The sequence below is a fragment of the Oncorhynchus kisutch genome, linkage group LG28 (genome assembly GCF_002021735.2).
Source record: "Oncorhynchus kisutch isolate 150728-3 linkage group LG28, Okis_V2, whole genome shotgun sequence".
In the NCBI taxonomy this organism is placed as follows: Eukaryota; Metazoa; Chordata; class Actinopteri; order Salmoniformes; family Salmonidae; genus Oncorhynchus; species Oncorhynchus kisutch.
Window position 1 is genome coordinate 4,549,226 of NC_034201.2, and position 24,366 is coordinate 4,573,591.

The 24,366-nt window shown below is 42.5% G+C and overlaps 1 protein-coding gene across 2 annotated transcripts in view; it reads right to left on the reverse strand.

Moving 5' to 3' along the window:
- Positions 1–24,366, reverse strand: part of spns2 (SPNS lysolipid transporter 2, sphingosine-1-phosphate) — a 145,564-nt gene that overhangs the window by 57,980 nt on the left and 63,218 nt on the right. For both annotated transcript variants that reach the window (XM_020465126.2, XM_020465127.2), the window contains exon 3: positions 15,944–16,080. In XM_020465126.2, coding sequence (XP_020320715.1) covers positions 15,944–16,080 — 137 coding nt within the window. The remainder of the gene's footprint in view (positions 1–15,943; positions 16,081–24,366) is intronic.

Sequence of the window (24,366 nt, forward strand, 5' to 3'; positions counted from 1 at the left end):
CCCACATTCCATTAGCACTTATTCCCCTCTCTATAGCATCGTGCCCTACATTATACACCCACATTCCATTATCACTTATTCCCCTCTCTATAGCATCGTGCCCTACATTATACACCCACATTCCATTAGCACTTATTCCCCTCTCTATAGCATCGTGCCCTACATTATACACCCACATTCCATTAGCACTTATTCCCCTCTCTATAGCATCGTGCCCTACATTATACACCCACATTCCATTAGCACTTATTCCCCTCTCTATAGCATCGTGCCCTACATTATACACCCACATTCCATTAGCACTTATTCCCCTCTCTATAGCATCGTGCCCTACATTATACACCCACATTCCATTAGCACTTATTCCCCTCTCTATAGCATCGTGACCTACATTATACACCCACATTCCATTAGCACTTATTCCCCTCTCTCTGATGTCAACGGTTAATTACAAGTACTATTATACAGTCTGCATTACAACTTATGTCACATGTTATTACATGCTACATAACAGATGTTATAACATGGTCACTTACTAACCTGTGTCACATTATTACAATGAATGGAATGATAGGCTCCACAACCATGTCATATGCCCTTTTAGAGTGCACAGACACCTGAAGTAACAAAGACAGCATCTATATTATACAAAAAAAATGGGTAGGTAGTTATCTATTTAGCTAGCTAGTTAGGTAACTAGGAACTGGGTTGGAGAGCCGCGCTCTCTACACAGTCCAAACAGTGTGTTTTGTTTGACGGTATACTTGAGAGTAGTTACCTAGCCATTCACACCATAGTGGCATGACAGCACAAGCAGTGCCCCCATCGATGGCTAGCTAGCTAGTTTGCTTCCTAAAGGGGTAATTCTGAATTATAAAGCTTACTTTGCAGCATATCACACAATACATTATCTTTCACATATATTTAATTACTTTTGTATCACATTGTTTAACTCAATCTAAATAACATTATCCATGTGCTATTGGATTGCAGTGACGTGAACTTTTCGCTTCTGTGTTGTTGTTATATTGGTAAGTCCCACCTTTCTTCTTCTGATTTCAGCGATATGATTCGCTGACACAAGAAGGCTCAATAACTTTTCATTGGATTGGCAAAACTGTCCATTTGCGTCAGCAAATCATATACCTGAAATGTCTTTAACAGTTTGGAGATCAAATGAAACGTTATTGAGAGTTCTTGTGCCAGGGAATCATATCGATGAAATTGGAATAAGGGTTGCGATTAATTAAAGATGGTAGAAGAGAAGAGATGTCAGCTCATCATGTGGAAAACCTAGCTAGCTAAAGCAAATAACATGGATAATAATAACATTAGTTAGTTTGAGTTAAATAACATGTATCAAAATGTGGACTATGCACGCTCCGCCATTTCCTGGTTGCTAAAATTCGAATAGTTTGCCTAATTTCAGTTTATGTGACAAAACAAGCAAGTATAGTGTAGGGAATCATTCTACCATCCAAACCGCTGTGAAAAATATTTTCCGTAACCATAAATATTGGTTTTGTACACATGTTATGTGGTGTACAAAACCGAAAGTAAAAGATGCAAAAACAAAATTTAAGAACGGAAAGCATAGAAGTTACGTACATAGAGCAGGGACGGCAGGTAGCCTGGCGGGTAAGAGCGTTGGGCCAGTAACCAAAAGTTTGCTGGATCGAATCCCTGAGCAGATAAGTTAAAAATCTGTTGTTCTGCCCCTGAGCAAGGCAGTTAACCCACTGTTCCTGACTAGGTATCCCCCTTTCCCATATCACTTCTTAGCCTTGCTTTCAATGAGATGTCTGCCCAAGATGGCGTAGCAGTAAGTCGTCCTGTCGTGTCGTGTCCCTGTATATATCGTTTCTTTTTCGTTTTTTACATATTTTTCTCCGCATATCTCTTTAAAAACATTTTGCTAAACCTAAGCTTCCAAATACTCTCCTGCAACCCACCTCACCCAATGTAGCTACTTTTCCTAAAGTATTTATATTTACTTCGGAACCCCTCAACTGAAGCTAGCCAGCTAACCACCAGCTATGCTAGCGGTCTTCAGCTAACCGGTCATCAGCTAACCTTTAGTTCGGAAAGCTCTCGCCAGTTCGAACAACGCGACTCTAACCAGAGCATAACGGACCCATTTATTTTTCATCCCCGGATTCCCACCGCAAACGGAACATTTTTCAGCTGGATTTTTCAGCTGGATCTTCATAACTAGCTATCTAGCTAAACCGCAACCCCGGATGATTACTCCTGGCTAGCGTTTCCACCCACTTAGCTTGAAGCTAGCCCGGCCTGCGCACCTGTGCTACCACCGTAGCATACTCCTGAGCTACAATACCCGGGCCCACGACCGGTCTATCGATGTCACCGCATGAAGAGGAATAAACAGACTCACCCCATCGCGACGTCCCCCAAAGGCTAACTCTCTAGCCCTCGCTATCTCCCTGCTTGCTAATTCGGCCTGCTAACTGCTAGCTTGTCCAGCTCCGGTCCGCTAACTGCTACCTTGTCTAGCCCGGGCCTACAAACTGTTAGCTTGTTAGCACAGGCCTGCTAACCGCCTGAATCGCCGCGTCCCAAAACTCTCACTGGACCCATATTTACTTTCTGTCTCTTTTGACTTTTAATTTGTTTATACCTTCCGGAAACCTGCCTCACCCAATGTGATACGGAATCGCTATTATTTTTTATTTATTTTTAGAACACACTCAAGAACCTCCAGAAGCTAACCAGCTAACTAGCTACAAGCTATTTAGTCATTGTTAGTTTTTTTTAACCTGGATAACACTCGCCAGTCCAGCTTCCCTGCCCCATCCACCACTGCCCCCTGGACACTGACCTCTTGGCTACATAGCTGATGCACGCTGGACTGTCCATTAATCACGGTACTCCATTCTGCTTGTTTGTTTTATCTGTTGGCCCCGTTGCCTAGTCTACGCCATTTTACCTGCTGCTGTTGTTGTGCTAGCTGATTAGCTGTTGTCTCACCTACTGTTTTAGCTAGCTTTCCCAATTCAACACCTGTGATTACTGTATGCCTCGCTGTATGTCTCTCTCAAATGTCAATATGCCTTGTATACTGTTGTTCAGGTTAGTTATCATTGTTTTAGTTCACAATGGAGCCCCTAGTTCCACTCTTCATACCCCTGATAACTCCTTTGTCCCACCTCCCACGCATGCGGTCACCTCACCCATTACTACCAGCATGTCCAGAGATACAACCTCTCTCATCATCACCCAGTGCCTGGGCTTACCTCCACTGTACCCGCACCCCACCATACCCCTGTCTGCGCATTATGCCCTGAATATATTCTACCATGCCCAGAAACCTGCTCCTCTTATTCTCTGTCCCCAACGCTCTAGGCGACCAGTTTTGATAGCCTTTAGCCGCACCCTCATACTACTCCTTCTCTGTTCCGCGGGTGATGTGGAGGTAAACCCAGGCCCTGCATGTCCCCAGGCACCCTCATTGGTTGACTTCTGTGATCGAAAAAGCCTTGGTTTCATGCATGTCAACATCAGAAGCCTCCTCCCTAAGTTTGTCTTACTCACTGCTTTAGCACACTCTGCTAACCCTGATGTCCTTGCTGTGTCTGAATCCTGGCTCAGGAAGGCCACCAAAAATTCAGAGATTTCCATACCCAACTATAACATCTTCCGTCAAGATAGAACTGCCAAAGGGGGAGGAGTTGCAGTTTACTGCAGAGATAGCCTGCAAAGTAATGTCATACTTTCCAGGTCCATACCCAAACAGTTCGAACTACTAATTTTGAAAATTACTCTCTCCAGAAATAAGTCTTTCACGGTTGCCGCCTGCTACCGACCCCCCTCAGCTCCCAGCTGTGCCCTGGACACCATTTGTGAATTGATCGCCCCCCATCTAGCTTCAGAGTTTGTTCTGTTAGGTGACCTAAACTGGGATATGCTTAACACCCCGCCAGTCCTACAATCTAAGCTAGATGCCCTCAATCTCACACAAATCATCAAGGAACCCACCAGGCACAACCCTAACTCTGTAAACAAGGGCACCCTCATAGACGTCATCCTGACCAACTGGCCCTCCAAATACACCTCCGCTGTCTTCAACCAGGATCTCAGCGATCACTGCCTCATTGCCTGTATCCGCTACGGAGCCGCAGTCAAACGACCACCCCTCATCACTGTCAAACGCTCCCTAAAACACTTCTGTGAGCAGGCCTTTCTAATCGACCTGGCCCGGGTATCCTGGAAGGACATTGACCTCATCCCGTCAGTTGAGGATGCCTGGTCATTCTTTAAAAGTAACTTCCTCACCATTTTAGATAAGCATGCTCCGTTCAAAAAATGCAGAACTAAGAACAGATACAGCCCTTGGTTTACCCCAGACCTGACTGCCCTCGACCAGCACAAAAACATCTTGTGGCGGACTGCAATAGCATCGAATAGTCCCCGTGATATGCAACTGTTCAGGGAAGTCCGGAACCAATACACGCAGTCAGTCAGGAAAGCTAAGGCCAGCTTCTTCAGGCAGAAGTTTGCATCCTGTAGCTCCAACTCCAAAAAGTTCTGGGACACTGTGAAGTCCATGGAGAACAAGAGCACCTACTCCCAGCTGCCCACTGCACTGAGGCTAGGTAAACACGGTCACCACTGATAAATCCATGATTATCGAAAACTTCAATAAGCATTTCTCAACGGCTGGCCATGCCTTCCGCCTGGCTACTTCAACCTCAGCCAACAGCTCCGCCCCCCCCGCGGCTCCTCGCCCAAGCCTCTCCAGGTTCTCCTTTACCCAAATCCAGATAGCAGATGTTCTGAAAGAGCTGCAAAACCTGGACCCGTACAAATCAGCTGGGCTTGACAATCTGGACCCTCTATTTCTGAAACTATCTGCCACCATTGTCGCAACCCCTATTACCAGCCTGTTCAACCTCTCTTTCATATCGTCTGAGATCCCCAAGGATTGGAAAGCTGCCGCAGTCATCCCCCTCTTCAAAGGGGGAGACACCCTGGACCCAAACTGTTACAGACCTATATCCATCCTGCCCTGCCTATCTAAGGTCTTCGAAAGCCAAGTCAACAAACAGGTCACTGACCATCTCGAATCCCACCGTACCTTCTCCGCTGTGCAATCTGGTTTCCGAGCCGGTCATGGGTGCACCTCAGCCACACTCAAGGTACTAAACGATATCATAACCGCCATCGATAAAAGACAGTACTGTGCAGCCGTCTTCATCGACCTTGCCAAGGCTTTCGACTCTGTCAATCACCATATTCTTATCGGCAGACTCAGTAGCCTCGGTTTTTCGGATGACTGCCTTGCCTGGTTCACCAATTACTTTGCAGACAGAGTTCAGTGTGTCAAATCGGAGGGCATGCTGTCCGGTCCTCTGGCAGTCTCTATGGGGGTGCCACAGGGTTCAATTCTCGGGCCGACTCTTTTCTCTGTGTATATCAATGATGTTGCTCTTTCTGCGGGCGATTCCCTGATCCACCTCTACGCAGACGACACCATTCTATATACTTTCGGCCCGTCTTTGGACACTGTGCTATCTAACCTCCAAACAAGCTTCAATGCCATACAACACTCCTTCCGTGGCCTCCAACTGCTCTTAAACGCTAGTAAAACCAAATGCATACTTTTCAACCGGTCGCTGCCTGCACCCGCATGCCCGACTAGCATCACCACCCTGGATGGTTCCGACCTAGAATATGTGGACGTCTATAAGTACCTAGGTGTCTGGCTAGACTGCAAACTCTCCTTCCAGACTCATATCAAACATCTCCAATCGAAAATCAAATCAAGAGTCGGCTTTCTATTCCGCAATAAAACTGACTATCCTACCGATCCTCGACTTCGGCGATGTCATCTACAAAATGGCTTCCAACACTCTACTCAGCAAACTGGATGCAGTCTATCACAGTGCCATCCGTTTTGTCACTAAAGCACCTTATACCACCCACCACTGCGACTTGTATGCTCTAGTCGGCTGGCCCTCGCTACATATTCGTCGCCAGACCCACTGGCTCCAGGTCATCTACAAGTCCATGCTAGGTAAAGCTCCGCCTTATCTCAGCTCACTGGTCACGATGGCAACACCCATCCGTAGCACGCGCTCCAGCAGGTGTATCTCACTGATCATCCCTAAAGCCAACACCTCATTTGGCCGCCTTTCGTTCCAGTACTCTGCTGCCTGTGACTGGAACGAATTGCAAAAATCGCTGAAGTTGGAGACTTTTATCTCCCTCACCAACTTCAAACATCAGCTATCTGAGCAGCTAACCGATCACTGCAGCTGTACATAGTCTATTGGTAAATAGCCCACCCTTTTTCACCTACCTCATCCCCATACAGTTTTTATTTATTTACTTTTCTGCTCTTTTGCACACCAATATCTCTACCTGTACATGACCATCTGATCATTCATCACTCCAGTGTTAATCTGCAAAATTGTAATTATTTGCCTACCTCATGCCTTTTGCACACATTGTATATAGACTCCCCCTTTGTTTTCTACTGTGTTATTGACTTGTTAATTGTTTACTCCATGTGTAACTCTTTGTTGTCTGCTCACACTGCTATGCTTTATCTTGGCCAGGTCGCAGTTGCAAATGAGAACTTGTTCTCAACTAGCCTACCTGGTTAAATAAAGGTGAAAAAAATAATAATAATAAAGATGACAGATCTATTATTTATATTTCTATGTGAATCTGGTCAGGTTGCCCAAAAAAGTTACATATTGCAGCTTTAAGATGAAAAGGTAATTGCATTTAAAGTGCAAGTGAAAGAGGATGTTATAGGCCCAGTAGTAAGCAATTAACTGACGTTTTGGTTATTTTCCTATTTTTAAAACAACTAATTGACCAATTTCGAAATAGCGAAATCGCAAACCGTGATTCTTTAAAAAATAATTGAACTGAAATCGAACTGACCTCAAAAAGCACCTATCGATCAGAACTAAGGCCCAGTGCAGTCACAAACGTGATTTTCCTGTGTTTTATATATATTTCCACACTACGAGGTTGGATAATACTTTTAGTAATAATGCCCTTTTAGTGTAAGAGCTGTTTGAAAAGCCCCCTGTGGAGTTTTGGCCTACCCGGTGACATCACCAAGGGGGTACATTTGTTAATATACCAGAAAAGAAAGATAGTTCAAAATCTCTGTCCTGCCAATAATAACTACTGTAGTTTTCAGTTTTTACATCCCCACTCAGACCACTCCCAGACAGTCCTAGCAAAATTCTTGCTTGAGAAATTGTTCTTTTTGACCCTTATATTAAAAAGGTACATAATTATTACCCAGAAACGATTTTATATTGAGATAAAAGCGGACTGGACCGCTTTTATCTCAATATTGAGTATATATTGTACTGAGTACATTTTTTATTCTACCTGTTGCTAGCGAAGTTAGCTAGCTAGCGCAAGCAGATTGTTAGCTAGATAGCTAACCATCAGTGGGCCAATGAAATGTTGCAAATGTAACATCAACTAGCTACTTTTACCTGATTTCATAACATAGCTGTCATTGTTACTGCACATCTTCCCTTTTTCACAGTTGTCACAAATCTTGTTGTGCCCCAGCAATGCTGATTTTGTTGTCTGTTTCGTTTAAAAAAAGTATGTGTTTTCTTAGCAAGTTGTTGATATTATGTGTCCTTAAATCAATACAAATCCTAAGTCCATCTGTGCTGCCATTTGCCCATGTTTCTTGGAGATACTGTGAATGGTAATGCTTTATGATACTCTCAACTAATCCTGTAGTATGAGCACATTCATAACCATTTTATAATTCATCAAATTATTGTCACTCTACTTAAGGTGTCTGTGCACACTCTATAAGGGCATATGACATGGTTATGATGCCCATCATTCCATTCAATGTAATAATGTGACACAGAGGTTGGTAAATAACATAAGACCATGTTATAACACCTGGTATGTAAGACTCTTATGCAGCATGTAAGACATAAGTTGTCATACAGACTTTGTAATATCAAATCAAATTTTATTTGTCACATGTGCCGAATACAATAAGTGTTGACTTTCCCGTGAAATGCTTACTTACTACAAGCCCTTAACCAACAGTGCAGTTCAAGAAGAAGATATTCTCCAAGTAGACTAAAATAATAGCCATTGTCATTAACAGTTGACATTAGAGCATGTGACAATAGGATGAACAGCCATTTTGAACACCCATTATAAACGGTTTAATAACATCCCATGCAGTGACTCATAACTATTTCAAACTACTTATGACAGCTTATGACACATGTTATGTGGTATATAGATGCAATAATGGCTTAATGAATGCATGCATAAGGACACCTACAGTAAAGTGTTACCCAGTTTTAACATTGACTGTCATTCCCAGAAAAAACAACAGGACTTCTTGTCCTGTTACGTAATTCCCAGTGGGTTGGAGGGAATTAGGCCTACATGATGGGAATGTGAACAGACTGGCATACGCAGGGGTATCCTACGTGGCTGAGTTGTATCTTGTTCTTACTGTTTTTATGACCCTTATCTAATGTAACAAAAGATTCTCTCTCTCTATGTCTCTCTCTCTGCATCTATAACTGAAGTCCCGAGGAGGCATTAGTGTGTGTGTCACGTGTGTGTGTTTGTGCCTGTGTGTGATCCTGCATGTGTGTGTATGTTCCTGCATATGTGTGTGTGTGTGCGTCGGGGGGTTGCCCTCTGTAGTGACAACTCTGTGCAGGGATTAATAAAAGGCAGTGAGCAAGGCATAGCGGGGTGTCTCATACTGCTGTCACACTCTGATCCAGGTGGATGACAAGCCACAGCACGGGGTCAAGCACACACACACACACACACACACACACACACACACACACACACACACACACACACACACACACACACACACACACACACACACACACACACACACACACACACACACACACACACACACGCAAGCTTTGGAACGCACACAATACACACACACATGCATACACACACGCTCTGGAGCATACACAGCACAAAACATCATGTCAGCGATGAAATATGCTAGGGTTGAATGGTATCCAGATTATCATACCCAGAAAAATGATTATTGAGTACAATTCTAAAAGTATTTGGTTTAAAATGTACTTAAGTATCAAAACTAAATGTAATTACTAAAATATACTTCAAAGTAAGAGTTCAAGTATAAATAATTTCTAATTCAAACCAGACAGCAACAATTTCTTATTTATTTAATTTACAGATAGCCAGAGGCACACTCCAACATAATTCACAAACAAAGCATGTGTGTTAGTGAGTCCGCCAGATCAGAGGCAGTAGGGATGTCCTTCTGTTGATAAGTGCGTGAATTGGACCATTTTCCAAAATACATAAGCAAGAAGCTTGATCTTGACATCTAAGCATTCAAAATTTAACGAGTACTTTGGGTGTCAAGGGAAATGTATGGAGTAAAAAGTACATTATTTTCTTTAGGAGTGTAGTGAAGTAAAAGTTAACCAAAATATAGATAGTAAAGTACAGGTACCCCAAAAAAACTACTTAAGTAGTACTTTCAAGTATTTTTACTTAAGTACTTTACACCACTGCCGTTTCTGTACCATCCCAGTGTATACGGTATTACCGAATGTGCACACAAAGGGTGCTATTTCAAAAGAAAATATATTTTTTAGCAAGAAGCTTGATCTTGACATCTAGCCACTTTACATGCTGACCAGACCGCAAGCACATGTTGATTTTGCCCACCCACACCAGACACAATCAGGCCACGCAGGTTGAAATATCAAAACAAACTGTTACGGTTTTCTAGGTGTGAAGGATAGTCAGACCAAAATGCAGCGTGTAGATTGCGATCCATGTTTAATGAATAACGTGAAACACGAATAAACATAAAACACTACAAAACAAAGAACGTAACGAAAACCGAAACAGCCTATACTAGTGAAAACTACCACATAGACAGGAACAAGGACACTAAGGACAATCACCCACGACAAACTCAAAGAATATGGCTGCCTAAATATGGTTCCAAATCAGAGACAACGATAAACACCTGCCTCTGATTGAGAACCACTCCAGACAGCCATAGACCTTGCTAGATAACACAATCCCAATACATACACACCAAAACCCCAAGACAAAACACACCACAATACAAAACCCCATGCCACACCCTGGCCTGACCCAATACATGAAGATAAACACAAAATACTTAGACCAGGGCGTGACACAAACTCTGAACTAACTGTATTAATTTGGGGACTGCTCGAAAAGCATTAAACATTTATGGCAATTTAGCTAGCGAGCTTGCTGTTGCTTAGCTAATTTGTCATGGGGCATAAACATTGGGTTGTTCTTTTACCTGAAATGCACAAGGTCCTCTGACAATTAATCCACAGATAAAAGGGTAAACCAAGTTGGTTTCTAGTAATCTCTCCTCCTTCAGGCTTCTTCTTCTTCTTTGGACTTTATATGTGGTTGGCAACCAACTTTAAGGTGCATTGCCACTACCAACTGGACTGGAGTGTGGACCTCTGTTCATCTTTCAATCACCCACGTGGCTACAGTTGGAGTCGGAAGATTACATACACCTTAGCCAAATACATTTAAACTCAGTTTTTCACAGTTCCTGACATGTAAATCCTAGAAACAATTCCCTGTCTTAGGTCAGTTAGGACCACCACATTATTTTAAGAATGTGAAATGTCAGAATAATAACATAGAGAATGATCTATTTCTGCTTTTATTTCTTTCATCACATTCCCAGTGGGTCAGAAGTTTACATACACTCAATTCATATTTGGCAGCATTGCCTTTAAATTGTTAAATTGCATAACTTGGGTCAAACATTTCGGGTAGCCTTCCACAAGCTTCCCACAATAAGTTGGATGAATTTTCTCACTCCTCCTGACAGAGCTGGTGTAACTGAGTCAGGTTTGTAGACCTCCTTGCTCGCACACGCATTTTCAGTTCTGCCCACAAATGTTCTATAGGATTGAGGTCAGGGCTTTGTGATGGTCCAATACCTTGACTCTGTTGTCCTTAAGCCATTTTGCCACAACTTTGGAAGTAAGCTTTGGGTCATTGTCCATTTGGAAGACCCATTTGCGACCAAGCTTTAACTTTAACTGATGTCTTGAGATGTTGCTTCAATATATCCACATAATTGTCCTTCCTCATGAAGCCATCTATTTTGTGAAATGCACCAGTCCCTCCTGCAGCAAAGCACCCCCACAACATGATGCTGCCACCCCCATGCTTCACAGTTGGGATGGTGTTCTTCGGCTTGCAAGCCTCCCCCTTTTCCTCCAAACATAACTATGCTCATTATGGCCAAACAGTTATATTTTTGTTTCATCAGACCAGAGGACATTTCTCCAAAGAGTACGATCGTTGTCCCCATGTGCAGTTTCAAACCGTAGTCTGGCTTTTTTATGGCGGTTTTGGAGCAGTGGCTTCTTCCTTGTTAAGCGGCCTTTCAGGTTATGTCAATATAGGACTCGTTTTACTGTGGATATAGATACTTTTGTACCTGTTTCCTCCAGCATCTTCACAAGGTCCTTTGCTGTTCTGGGATAAATTTGCACTTTTCACACCAAAGTAAGTTCATCTCCAGGAGACAGAACACGTCTCCTTCCTGAGCGGTATGACGGCTGCGTGGTCCCATGGTGTTTATGCTTGTGTATTATTGTTTGTACAGATGAACGTGGTACCTTCAGGCATTTGGAAATTGATCCCAAAGATGAAGCAGACTTGTAGAGGTCTAAAAAAGACATTCTGAGGTCTTGGCTGATTTCTTTTGATTTTCCCATGATGTCAATTAGGTACTGAGTTTGAAGGTAGGCCTTGAAATACATCCACAGGTACACCTCCAATTGACTCAAATTATATCAATTAGCCTATCAGGCACAGTCAACTAAGTGTATGTAAACTTCCGACCCACTGGAATTGTGATACAGTGAATTATAAGTGAAATAATCTGTCTGTAACCAATTGTTAGAAAAATGACTTGTGTCATGCACAAAGTAGATGTCCTAACCGACTTGCCAAAACTATAGCTTGTTAACAAGAAATTTGTGGAGTGGTTGAAAAACGAGTTTTAATGACTCCAACCTAAGTGTATGTAAACTTCCGACTTCAACTGTATATGCTCCTAAAAACCAATGAGAAGATGTGAGAGGCGGGACTTGCAGCGTGTCAAGCCTCACAAATAGAAGTTCTATTTTAGCACCTGGCTACACAGACGCTCGTTGACGCACACGAGCAGTGTGGGTGCAATGATTGAATACATTTATTTTGCGCACACGATGCGGGCGGTGCATGTTAGCTAGCAAGTTAGCAAACCAAATGCATAGCCGGAGCCCTGAGCTGGATATAATTTAGAACACATTTTAGATATCTCATAGTTATACTTAACTTATAGTTAGTTATAAGCAGTGGGGTCGAATGCACCCCCGCAGCCTCCGTGAGGCGAGGGAGCCCCCAACCCCCCCAAATGACAAAATATTTTTTCCTTCTTTTTAACAGTATTGAAAATCATAATGTCGGTATTTCAAAATACACCAGTACAAGATATAAACAGTATATAGACTGATGTGCTGTGACACAGGGGAGGCATCCGCTCACTCACGTCCAAGTAATGGTTGTGTTATTCATGAATCTTGGTGCTGTTGTGAATAATATGTGTTTACTATGCTGCCCTAAATGATTGTTTCCTCACCTACTGGCCTGCACAGTGTCTTATTAGTTTGATTTTGAATGAACTAGGACTAAAATGACAGTCCCATTCTTATGCGTTGGACTGTAACAGTAGCCACATGCAGTGCTGTTTATAATGAATTATGACTATGGTTACATCATTGTTATCTGTTGGACTGTTACAGTATGCAGTGCTGTTTATAATGAATTATGACTATGGTTACATCATTGTTATCTGTTGGACTGTTACAGTAGCCACATGCAGTGCTGTTTATAATGAATTATGACTATGGTTACATCATTGTTATCTGTTGGACTGTTACAGTAGCCACATGCAGTGCTGTTTATAATGAATTATGACTATGGTTACATCATTGTTATCTGTTGGACTGTAACAGTAGCCACATGCAGTGCTGTTTATAATGAATTATGACTATGGTTACATCATTGTTATCTGTTGGACTGTAACAGTAGCCACATGCAGTGCTGTTTATAATGAATTATGACTATGGTTACATCATTGTTATCTGTTGGACTGTTACAGTATGCAGTGCTGTTTATAATGAATTATGACTATGGTTACATCATTGTTATCTGTTGGACTGTTACAGTACGCAGTGCTGTTTATAATGAATTATGACTATGGTTACATCATTGTTATCTGTTGGACTGTTACAGTATGCAGTGCTGTTTATAATGAATCACTGTACAGCAGAGCTATTTTCTCCTCTTCTTAAAGGGAAACTTCTGAACTTGTGGAAACCATTTGTATGTCTCTGCATGCAGTATGAAGTTGGACTTTTTTTTTTTTTTTGCCAATGCAAACTAGTGTTAGCGCAGGTACTGGAAGTCTACACTAGTTAGCAACTTCCTTCAAACTGAACACAGACACATAAAAATTGTATCCACAAGTTCATCTGACTCTGGGGAAGTGGACAAAGTATCCCTTTAAGGGCATGTCATTTATTGTTTTTTGTGTGTGGTTGCTAGACCATGAGTGCTCCTTGGTTCAAATGAGGCAGCCATTTGAACAACAACATCAACACTTATCCGTGCATTCTGTCCCCCAGTCTAGGTTTATGAGATCAAAACTAAATGAAATGTTAAAAAATATAACAAATCCTCTTCCTCTGGGACCAAATGAAAAATAAAGATGCATTTCTGTAATACCAGCATGCTAAAACATGTGCATAATTGCTGTCGCTCGCAGCACCCTGAGACATTTAGGCTTTTTGGTTTCCTGTCAGAGGCAGTAAAGGGATTAGGTTGGATTTGAAAGAGAGAATCCCTCTAATGACAAGACTTTGTTAATTAATTAATTAACTAACGAGGAACATTAACATGCTGTCTAATTTGAAGTCATCCTCGAAGTAATCCTTTGAGGATGATAATTGGGAAACACCTCAGTTATGCTTTCTATGGCAGCGGACAGCACACACAATCAGGGAAAGCTCCTATCAACAACATCAGCTACATATGTCAAACGGTCCGGCAGACTATCACGGCTCTGTGACTGTGGACTAATAATTAGGCTTTTGAGACTATGTCAGCTCTGCACAGTCAAACTGACTAATTCCACTTATATACATTCCAAATGTAATTTTGGTTAAAAAGCTTCCCCAAAATAAATACATCCAAAATGCCCAGAGTGGGTTTATAAATGGCTAATGATTAGCATCAGTTTTGAGTGGTATTAATGTTGTATCTCGTGGTTGCTGCACTGGAGGCTGTTACGTAACAGACCACTGTGATTCAGTTTGATTGACAGATTAGGGGACATCTCTGGAGATAAATACGATGAGGGAGGGAGGGGAAGTGTGGAGATGAAGGGTGTGTGTGTGTGCGCGCTGGAGAACCCGCCTGATAACCTCATCAGGGATGGCCTTTATGGCATGATGTGTCAGAGGGAGATGGGCCAATGGGTGATGGTGGCTGGCTTTTCCTGTCAGCTCAGCCTTAGCAGTGACAGCAGAGAGCAGAGAGAGCCAGGCTGTATTCCCCCAGGGGCAGCTGGCGGCCATCGCAGCTCCATGGAGCAGGGCTACACATGAGATTAGTGTAGTCAGACTGTGGCCCCATGGGGCCATCAACCTAGGACAAACATACCTAAGCTGTCAGTCCCCTCACTGTTAACAGCTCTGGGCTGAACTAGCGCTCTAATTAACACCCATATCACTGGATTTCTGGATCTGAAAACCCTGGAGCACACATAGGGCCTAGATATACATTCACAGTCCTGACCTGAACTCATTACACATGGAGACAGACAAAGGTACACAAATACAAACTAATACACTCCACAGATGTACATGCAAGCACGCACACAGTCAGCTGAATAAGACCTGTATATCTGATGGAAGGAGCCCCTCTTCCCCTCCCCAAATCAGCTAGATGTTAACCCCCCCGCAACACATAGCATGAGGCCAAACCAAAGAGGAATCAGACCACATGGCCTTATCCTCTGATGCTCCATGATGCACTCAATTCTGTCTGTCTGCTATATAATACTGTAGTGATTCTCTCTCTCTCTCTCTCTCTCTCTCTCTCTCTCTCTCTCTCTCTCTCTCTCTCTCTCTCTCTCTCTCTCTCTCTCTCTCTCTCTCTCTCTCTCTCTCTCTCTCTCTCTCTCTCTCTCTCTCTCTCTCTCTCTCTCTCTCTCTCTCTGAGAGAGAGAGGTGAGGGGGTGGAGAGATAGAGAGGGGGGAGAGGCAAAGAGAGAGGAGAAAGCAGACAGGCTGCCCCACAGAGACAAAGCGAGGGAGACAGAGCGAGAGAGAGAAAGAAAGAGAGAGAGTGTGGGAGAGCGAGAGTGTGGGAGAGAGAGAGAGTGAGGGAGAGCGAGCGAGCGAGAGAGCGATAGAGCCATAGAGCCATAATAGAATGTCTACAAAGGCTGTGAAGTCAGCGTCACACTAAATGAGCATGTCATCTAATCTACATTAGCAAGACAACTTTGTTTTGGCTGCACAGTACACGTCAGTGCACTTCAAACTGTGGTGCTGTGCGGTCACTAACCTTCATGTGCTGGAGATTATAACAAAACAGTTAGCCCACTCAGTGAAACGGCCCCTGGAGTTTTCTCTCTTCTACTTACTTCTGATGTGTTGCACATCAAAACATCAAACCTTCCCTCATAGGGGTCATCGTGGGTGATGATGGTAGAACCAAACTCATGGATAATGCTTTTGTCTGTTCTTGAATTAGGTTTGAGCAGTGGTCCTCTCTTACTGAAGACGTTTGGATATATGACTTCCTGTATGTAGAGGAAGTGGCATCATACCTCTTTGGTGATGAAGGAGCTGGAGAGGGTGACGGCGGACCAGAAGAAGATGCCACAGCTTAGGATGATCTTCCTGTTGAAACGGTCGCCCAGGTAACCGAAGATGGGCGCTGCCACCATGAAACTGCAGATGAAAACTGTGGAAGACAAAGAGGCCAAAGGTTAAATCAATGTAGCTTCAGTAGGCTATCACTACCCTTTTCTTTCCTCGCACAAAAGTAAATAAATATCATTGTGTGAGAATGTTGAGTGTCGCAGCACTGATGTGTTATTTTGTAATGATGAAATTGTCATAATTCCAATGACAATGAAGTAGGCTAAAGCACAAACAGATCTGGAACCAGGCTAGTAGTCTCCCTGGCTGGTATTGATAATGAGCCAGGCACTCAGGCATCCTGTGAAGGACTGCCAAACGTCACCCAACCTACCTCAGACCATGCAGGATCCCATTATACAGTCACGTATTAAAGTGATATTACAGAGGCAATGGAAGTATATTAAAGACTGGGTTATTTTAGCTCTCACTGATAGCATTATAGGAATGATGTTATTATGCTGTTATATTGTCACGTCTTCAGCATTAGCCTATTATTGCCTCTGATCTGATTTGACTTAATATGGAACATCTAAGCTGGCCGGGAAATAAAACAAAGGTTGTTTTCTCGTTTATAGTCATAGTAATCCTCTCACTGAAATTGAGCATGAACCTCACTAAAGTACAGTAGGTTACAGTACATGAGTGGGTGGCTGAAAGTGGGCTTCACTAATCCTCTCACTGCTGACTTTATAAAAACAAATCCGCAGGGGGCTTATGGCAGTCTCTATCTATGAGAAAGACAACCCTCCCTAAACATTGTTGAATATTTAATGTTATCGGACAGAGGTTTATTTCTCTGCAGATATAAAGGGCAGAGGGATTACACTTGACAGCAGTACAGCCTGACAACAGAGCTTCGGAAGACGGGCACTCTCCAAGAGTGTTTTGACACTTCATCAGCATAAAGCTATCCGGGGGGGGGGGGGGGGTTATATAACATTAAAGGGTTGGGTCTGCAGCATCATCGAGAAACAGCCTGATAGGGAAGAGCCGAATGCTGACCTCAGAGGGCCACACTGTCTCTTTAACACTACACAGTATATTACTAAGAAAGTATATTCCCTTGGCTGACGAATAATTCAAAATCACAGTGCTATCCAATGTGGCCTAGCCAAAGGATGACCCAAAGGTGACCTGGCCAAAGCAGAAGCAAACACAAAACTAGATGGGGGGTTCCCCACACAGAGAGTATAGCCAACTGGGTTTGTCCTGCTATCATTGCCTGTCCTGAACCACTGTACAGAATATATACTGTAGCAGTAGATGATGCAGTTGAGATATCACAGGGTTCCCTGCCAGATATCGATGCCCTCATCTTGATATTTAATAACGTCCAATTATAGAGGAAGAGAAAACGCAGCTTCATTATGGGATGTTACTGTTGGCACTGTTTCCATGCCGACCGCTCTGCTCCTGTAACAGAGGAGGCGCTTCTCTCTGGAGCCACACCAAGCCTGTTAGGAAATCAAAAGAATCATTTGGTACAGTGAAACAAATTAGGTCTATTTCATAACTAATACTTGTTCTGTTTTATGGTGATGTATCTTTTGTAGGACATACCTGGGACTTTGCTTTTATTATGATTTATAATTCATGTTGAGTATTTGTTTTGTCTTGTGGCCAGGCTAAAGAGCTGACATCAATGTACTATTATATCAGGTTCTACCTGAGTCACAACCTATTTATTCTAAATACAATGGGTTGTAGCTAGATAAATATAACACCTGTGGAGGGATGGGAACACACACACACAGGCACTCAAAATATTCACTCAAACACACACACTCAGAACTGCCACTCACCCATACAGATCAAGCACACCCTGCTAAGGAATGGTTGAACAATTCCTCTGTCAAGCTGATCTATTTGGGGTGATTTTGGTTTGGCACATCTTTCTCCCTCTGACATCATGATGAGTTTAGTAATTAGTTGAATAAACACACAGACTGGGTGGTTAGCATCATTGAGGCATCCTCTGCCAACCATTACCAGATAATGGCGCTTCTGTCAGGTCAGCCCCCCCTCTCAATTCAATTTAAGGGCTTTATTGGCATGGGAAACATATGTTTACATTGCCAGAGCAGGAAAAATAGATCATAAACAATAAAACATGAACTGTAAACATTACACTTACAAAAGTTCCAAAAGAATAAAGAGATTTCAAATGTCATATTACTCTCACACACACACACACACACACACATATACTGTACACACACACACACACACACACACACACACACACACACACACACACACACACACACACACACACACACACACACACACACACACACACACACACACACACACACACACACACACACACCTAACGGCAGGGTGTCATACACAGAGATAAGAGGGGGGAGAGGCCTACAATCCGCCTCCACCAGCAGCTGTACATGGGTTTAAATAGACAATTTCTCAGGGGTGATGGTGCTCAACAGAGAACTGCCACAACAACATGAATTCAAAGGAGCAAGAAGCCTGTCTGCTAACTAAGAAACTAAGAAGGAGACCACACATGGACAATTATCTCCTCTCTCTCCCTGTTTCCTGTGAAATTGTGATTTATTTCTAAATGAACTGTGTTTGTTTTTACAGTGGCACCATTATCATCTCTCCTCTATTCAACGCACCGGGGAGTGGAGGCTTTGTACTGTATGTGCGTGTTTGTGTTTGCGTGTGTCTGCGCGTTCGTGCATGAGGGCTTATTCAGCGTTAGCCAATTAACCCCTAATTCACCCCAGTGTGTGTTTGAATTCAGGGCTAAGTTCTCTGTTAGCGCTAGTGATAATGATTGAACTCCCTGGGCAGTAGCACAGAGTTTACCTTCAGTTTAAACAAAAAGGAAAATATTAAGGGGAAAATACCCCAGATATAGTACAAGTGCCTGCGTTTTGTGTGTGCCAATGAGGGCTATGAAACATTCAAGCCAGTATATTTCCATAATTAACTAAGGATAATGAAAGGTGCACTGGCGACACACACATTAGCGCTTAGATTGACTAGAATATTTATTTAACCTTTATTTAAGTAGGCAAGTCAGTTAAGAACAAATTCATATTTTCAATGACGGCCTCGGAACAGTGGGTTAACTGCCAGTTCAGGGGCAGAACGACAGATGTTGTCAGCTCGGGGGTTTGAACTTGCAACCTTCCGGTTACTAGTCCAACGCTCTAACCGCTCTAACGACTAGGCTACCCTGCCGCCCCATATATTCCCCATGAGTATGAATGAGGCATCAGCCTGACACAGTCAGTTAGCAGAAAAGGTTATATAGATTCCAGTGGAATTCCAGTGGAATGCAGTTGGGTGGGTGTTCTAGTCAGCTAGTATATGTCTATGGTACAGAGCAGGTGCAGTTATAACGTCTATGGTGACTAGTGAATACTGCCTCTGGCTATTTCCCCAGGCCCGGTTAGAGTCCTTAAGATGTTGATTGTCACAAAACCATAAACAGATGAATTATGACTGTGTTGTTTTTGTAAGAGATTGTCTTTGGTGGGTGACCAGAGGGACAGAATGGCGCGATTGGTTGTTTAGCCAAAATAGCCACACCTTTCCTTTCCATAGAATCAGAAACACCCACAGAATGAAATACTGTAGAACACTATTACATTGTATCTATATGGCCCACCCTTCCAACCACTGAATCAGGGCTGGTGAGTTCTGCTAGCTGATCTAGGTTTTGTTCTCTATGTCTGTGGTTCAGTTTCTGGTTATCTACAATGACACACTACTCAATTTGAATAGGAGACAGACGGAAAAGGCTTAATTTGGGCCAAAATTGAGTTCAAGACAATTCCCTTGGGCCCAATAAAAGGAAGCTGATAAATATATTGGATTTATGATTTTTTTTGTATCCTCCTCCCAAAAAGCCTTATTATAGACTGTTGTTATCCATCTTCCTACAAAGACTGAACTGAAGGCACACGTGTACATTACCTTCAGAAAGTATTCATACCCCTTGACTTATCCACATGTTATTGTGTTACAGCCTGCATTCTTTTTTTCTCCCCCATCTACACCCAATCCCCCATAATGACAAACTGAAAACGTGATAAACAGAAATATCTCATGTACGTATTCATACCCTTGAGTCAATAGAAGCAGCTTTGGCAGCGTTTACAGCTGTGAGTCTTTCTGGGTAAGTCAATGAGAGCTTTTTATACTTGGATTGTACAACATTTGCCCATTACTCTTTTCAAAATTCTTCAAACTCTGTCAAATTTTAGGTCTTGCCATAGATTTTAAGTCAAAACTGTCACTCGATGACTCATTGGGCTATTTCTATGCTTCCCGATTCGAAGTTTTGTTTTTGCGTCTTTTACTTTCGGTTTTGTACACCAGCCCTACACTATACTTGCTTGTTTTGTCACAATCTGAAATTAGGCGAACTATTTGAATTTTACCAGGAAATGGCGGAGCGTTTTCTGCATAGTGCATTGTCAAAGGGATATTCAATGTCAAATCAAATCAAATATATTTATAAAGCCCTTCTTACATCAGCTGATATCTCAAAGTGATGTACAGAAATGTCTGCTTTTTAAAAAAAACCATCTACCAATAGGTGCCCTTCTTCGCGAGGAATTGGAAAACCTCCTTGGTCTTTTTTTGTTGAATCTATGTGCACATTGATTGATTAATTGATCAAATACTATACAAAGATAACTAACTAAACTTTTTCTAAACTAATCCAGTCTATAAAATGGAAGATAAGATGGTTGTTTAGGTAGTCTTGTTTAGTCAAGTCCTTCACCATAGAAGTCATTCTTAATGCAGGTTGTGATAAAATATAACATATGTTGGATACAGTACCTCTGTCTGGATTCCGATAGGAATTACGAATCACTTCACAAAGCAGATTATTGTGACTTGCAGATCTGATGTGGTCCATGAGACAAGATTTTCAGACCACATTGTTGAGGATAACTAGGTCATACCTACCGGCCTTATGAAATGTACTGTATAATAAATGGCCATAAAGGGCTTCCATTTCATTCAAACACATTCACTTAGGTAGCCACTTGGTGAAGGCTTCAGGACCTGAAATTAGTGAATGCAACAACCATGACTCTGTCACTAACAAACACAGTTAGTCATGAAGGGAGCTCAGCTGAGGTATTAAGCTTCCATAGAATCCTTTCTCTACCACTCACATTCCAAGGCTGATCACCATTGTCTAGATGTATCTTTGTGATCGTCTCTCTCTCCACTTGAAGTTTATGGTCTGACGCAGCATGGGGCGAAACCATAGACATTGCATTATTGTATCTGAACCATTATGGTGTCTGAGAGAGCATGGGCAGAACCATAGACATTGCATTATTGTATCTAAACCATTATGGTGTCTGAGAGAGCATGGGCAGAACCATAGACATTGCATTATTGTATCTGAACCATTATGGTGTCTGAGAGAGCATGGGCAGAACATAGACATTGCATTATTGTATCTGAACCATTATGGTGTCTGAGAGAGCATGGGCAGAACCATAGACATTGCATTATTGTATCTGAACCATTATGGTGTCTGAGAGAGCATGGGCAGAACCATAGACATTGCATTATTGTATCTGAACCATTATGGTGTCTGAGAGAGCATGGGCAGAACCATAGACATTGCATTATTGTATCTGAACCATTATGGTGTCTGAGAGAGCATGGGCAGAACCATAGAGGCCAACTCAATTTTGAACAAGCTTTTGGGCACAAAAGTCTATTGTTGTTTATGCATTTTGTTTATACTTCGCAATGAAGGGAAGGAAATGTCTTTGATGAGATCATTTATAGGACAATCGGTTAGCTCTGACCAGTAACATCTCTGACTGACTTTCCCTCTAAACAAGGTCAAGCCAGAGAGAGTTATAAGAGCCAGTCAACCCATATCTCCAGTGGAGTATAACAGAGTATATACTATGGGCTGACCTCTAACGAGTGCTGTTATACACACATGCATGCACACTAACACACCTGCATGAACATACACATTGTGAGATGATGAATGCTTGAAAGGAACAATGGTGATTGACACACATCTGTGTGTTTTTTTTCCTTAAAAGGGAAGCCACATTGAATGTCTTTATTGTAATGCCAAGTATTTGATGGGGAAAGGCTACAACCTTAAGAACTTACAGAACAATCAGTGCAGTGGGTGAATGAAATCTACAGACAGTTAATCAGTACCATACACTCTCCTTGTATCAATCTTTATCGGGTTAGACTGTTAAATCGGTCAGACCATGAGATGAACGGGCCAATCTGCTGAGTAGACCTAGCTACTTTACTGATGCTGTGATAATGGAGTCCAAACACAGACATTTGTGACTCACACACACACGCGCACGCACGCACACACGCACACTCACACTTCCCAATACTTGTCACTAGAATTATGTAAGCTGTTTCCTTTTATTAGCCTATAGCCTGGTCCCACCCTATCTACTCTGACAAACACAGATCTCCATTTTTAAAGTAATTTAGTTGGTCATTATTGTGTGCCTTTTGTCCATTAAACTAATTACCAGTCATGTCTGTGGGATTCTGTTTTAAACACAATAGATTATGTGACGAAAGTCTCATTCCTTTTTAACATGAGTACATATTCTCTCTGGGGATGACCCACAGACTAATGACAAGGACATCGTTTCTGGATGAAACATCATCTGCTATCTTTCATAATGAATACTGCTTCACAGAGTCAAGAGTCAACTTAACCTCACAGAGAGGCCTTTTAATCAAGGAGATTGATGTCGACTGCTCGTCTCTCAGTGGAGATCTAGGCCTTTGAGGCCATGCGAGGAAGGAGGAGCATTCTGACTTGTAGCCTATCTCACGTACGGTTTCTGTTCTGTAGACTGGATGGATTAATCTTACTCAACTCTCATTCGTTCTCATTCAGACAACCTTGTGTGTGGAGTTTGTGTGTGTGGAGTGTGCAGTGCCTCGGGCATTCATAAAAACAGTCTTATAGTCTCTCCTGAACTCGCTTATTCTCTGTGTAGTTTGGTGAGGATTGCAACAGATGAAAGATAGGTCCATATTCCCATACTGGGTCCATATCCCCATATTGGGTAGACCTGTATGGCTACTGATGTTTTCATTTCAAACACCTATTCACATGCCAAACCTAGACTGAAGATTCCTCAAATTCCTCATCGAATTCTCTTCGTGCCTGTCAGGTGAGCACCAGGCCAGACCAGTTTGTCTCTCAAGGTGCAAATTACCATCAATTACCGGGATTAGCTGCATTTTGGAACATTAGGACATTCCTTGGACGACAGGAGAACAAAGGCTGGATGACAACCGGACCAAATAATAGCCTACATTTTAGTGTCTGTTCTTGACTCACAGTAACCTGTGAAGTGAGTCCAGCAGACTCTAGCTAGTTTCGTTGTGATGTTCTCAAGCTCAAGGCTGTTGAAACACACATGTAACACACGTAATAATACATTTACCATAGGCTACATAGTTACCTCACTCAGACAAGGCTTAAGATGAAGCCTATGAGGGGACTGCCCTCCTCTCAGTGATGAGACATACTGTAGAACATGCGAGTGTTGGATGGATGTGAGGGGTGGCATCCCGCCACAGAGACTCCCTCTGACTCAGCATGCCGGACTGCTTTTGCTGACCGTCATGGTGCCTGAGCTGCTAGCTAGCTAACCCATGGAGAGAGATTGAGATACAGTACAGTATAGTATACGCCGCCACTTTAAGATCTCATTGTATCCGTGATACAGGGGGAGATATACAGTGCAGTATTCAGACGCTTTCCCCTTTTCGATACGTTATAGCCTTATTCTAAAATTGATCAAATTAAATGTTTTGCTCATCAAATCTACACACAAGACTCCATAAAAACAAAGCAAAACGTTTTTTTTGACATTTTTGCACATTTATTAAATATAAAAACAGAGATACCATATTTACACAAGTATACAAGTATACCTTTTGCTGTAAAACTACAAATGGAGCTTCGGTGCATCCTGTTTCCATTGATCATCCTTTGAAATGTTTCTACAACTTGACTGGAGTCCATCTGTGGTAAATTAAATTGATTGGGCATGATTTAGAAAGGCACACTCGTCTATTTAAGGTCCCACAGTTGACAATGCATGTCAGAGCAAAAACCAAGCCATGTGTTGGAAGGAATTGTCCGTACAGCTTGAAGACACAATTGTGTCGAGGCACAAATCTGGGGAAGGGTACGCAAACATTTCTGCAGCATTGAAGATCCCCAAGAACACAGTGGCCTCCATCAATGAAAGAAGTTTGGAACCACCAAGACTCGTCCTAGAGCTGGCCGCGCAGCCAAACTGAGCAA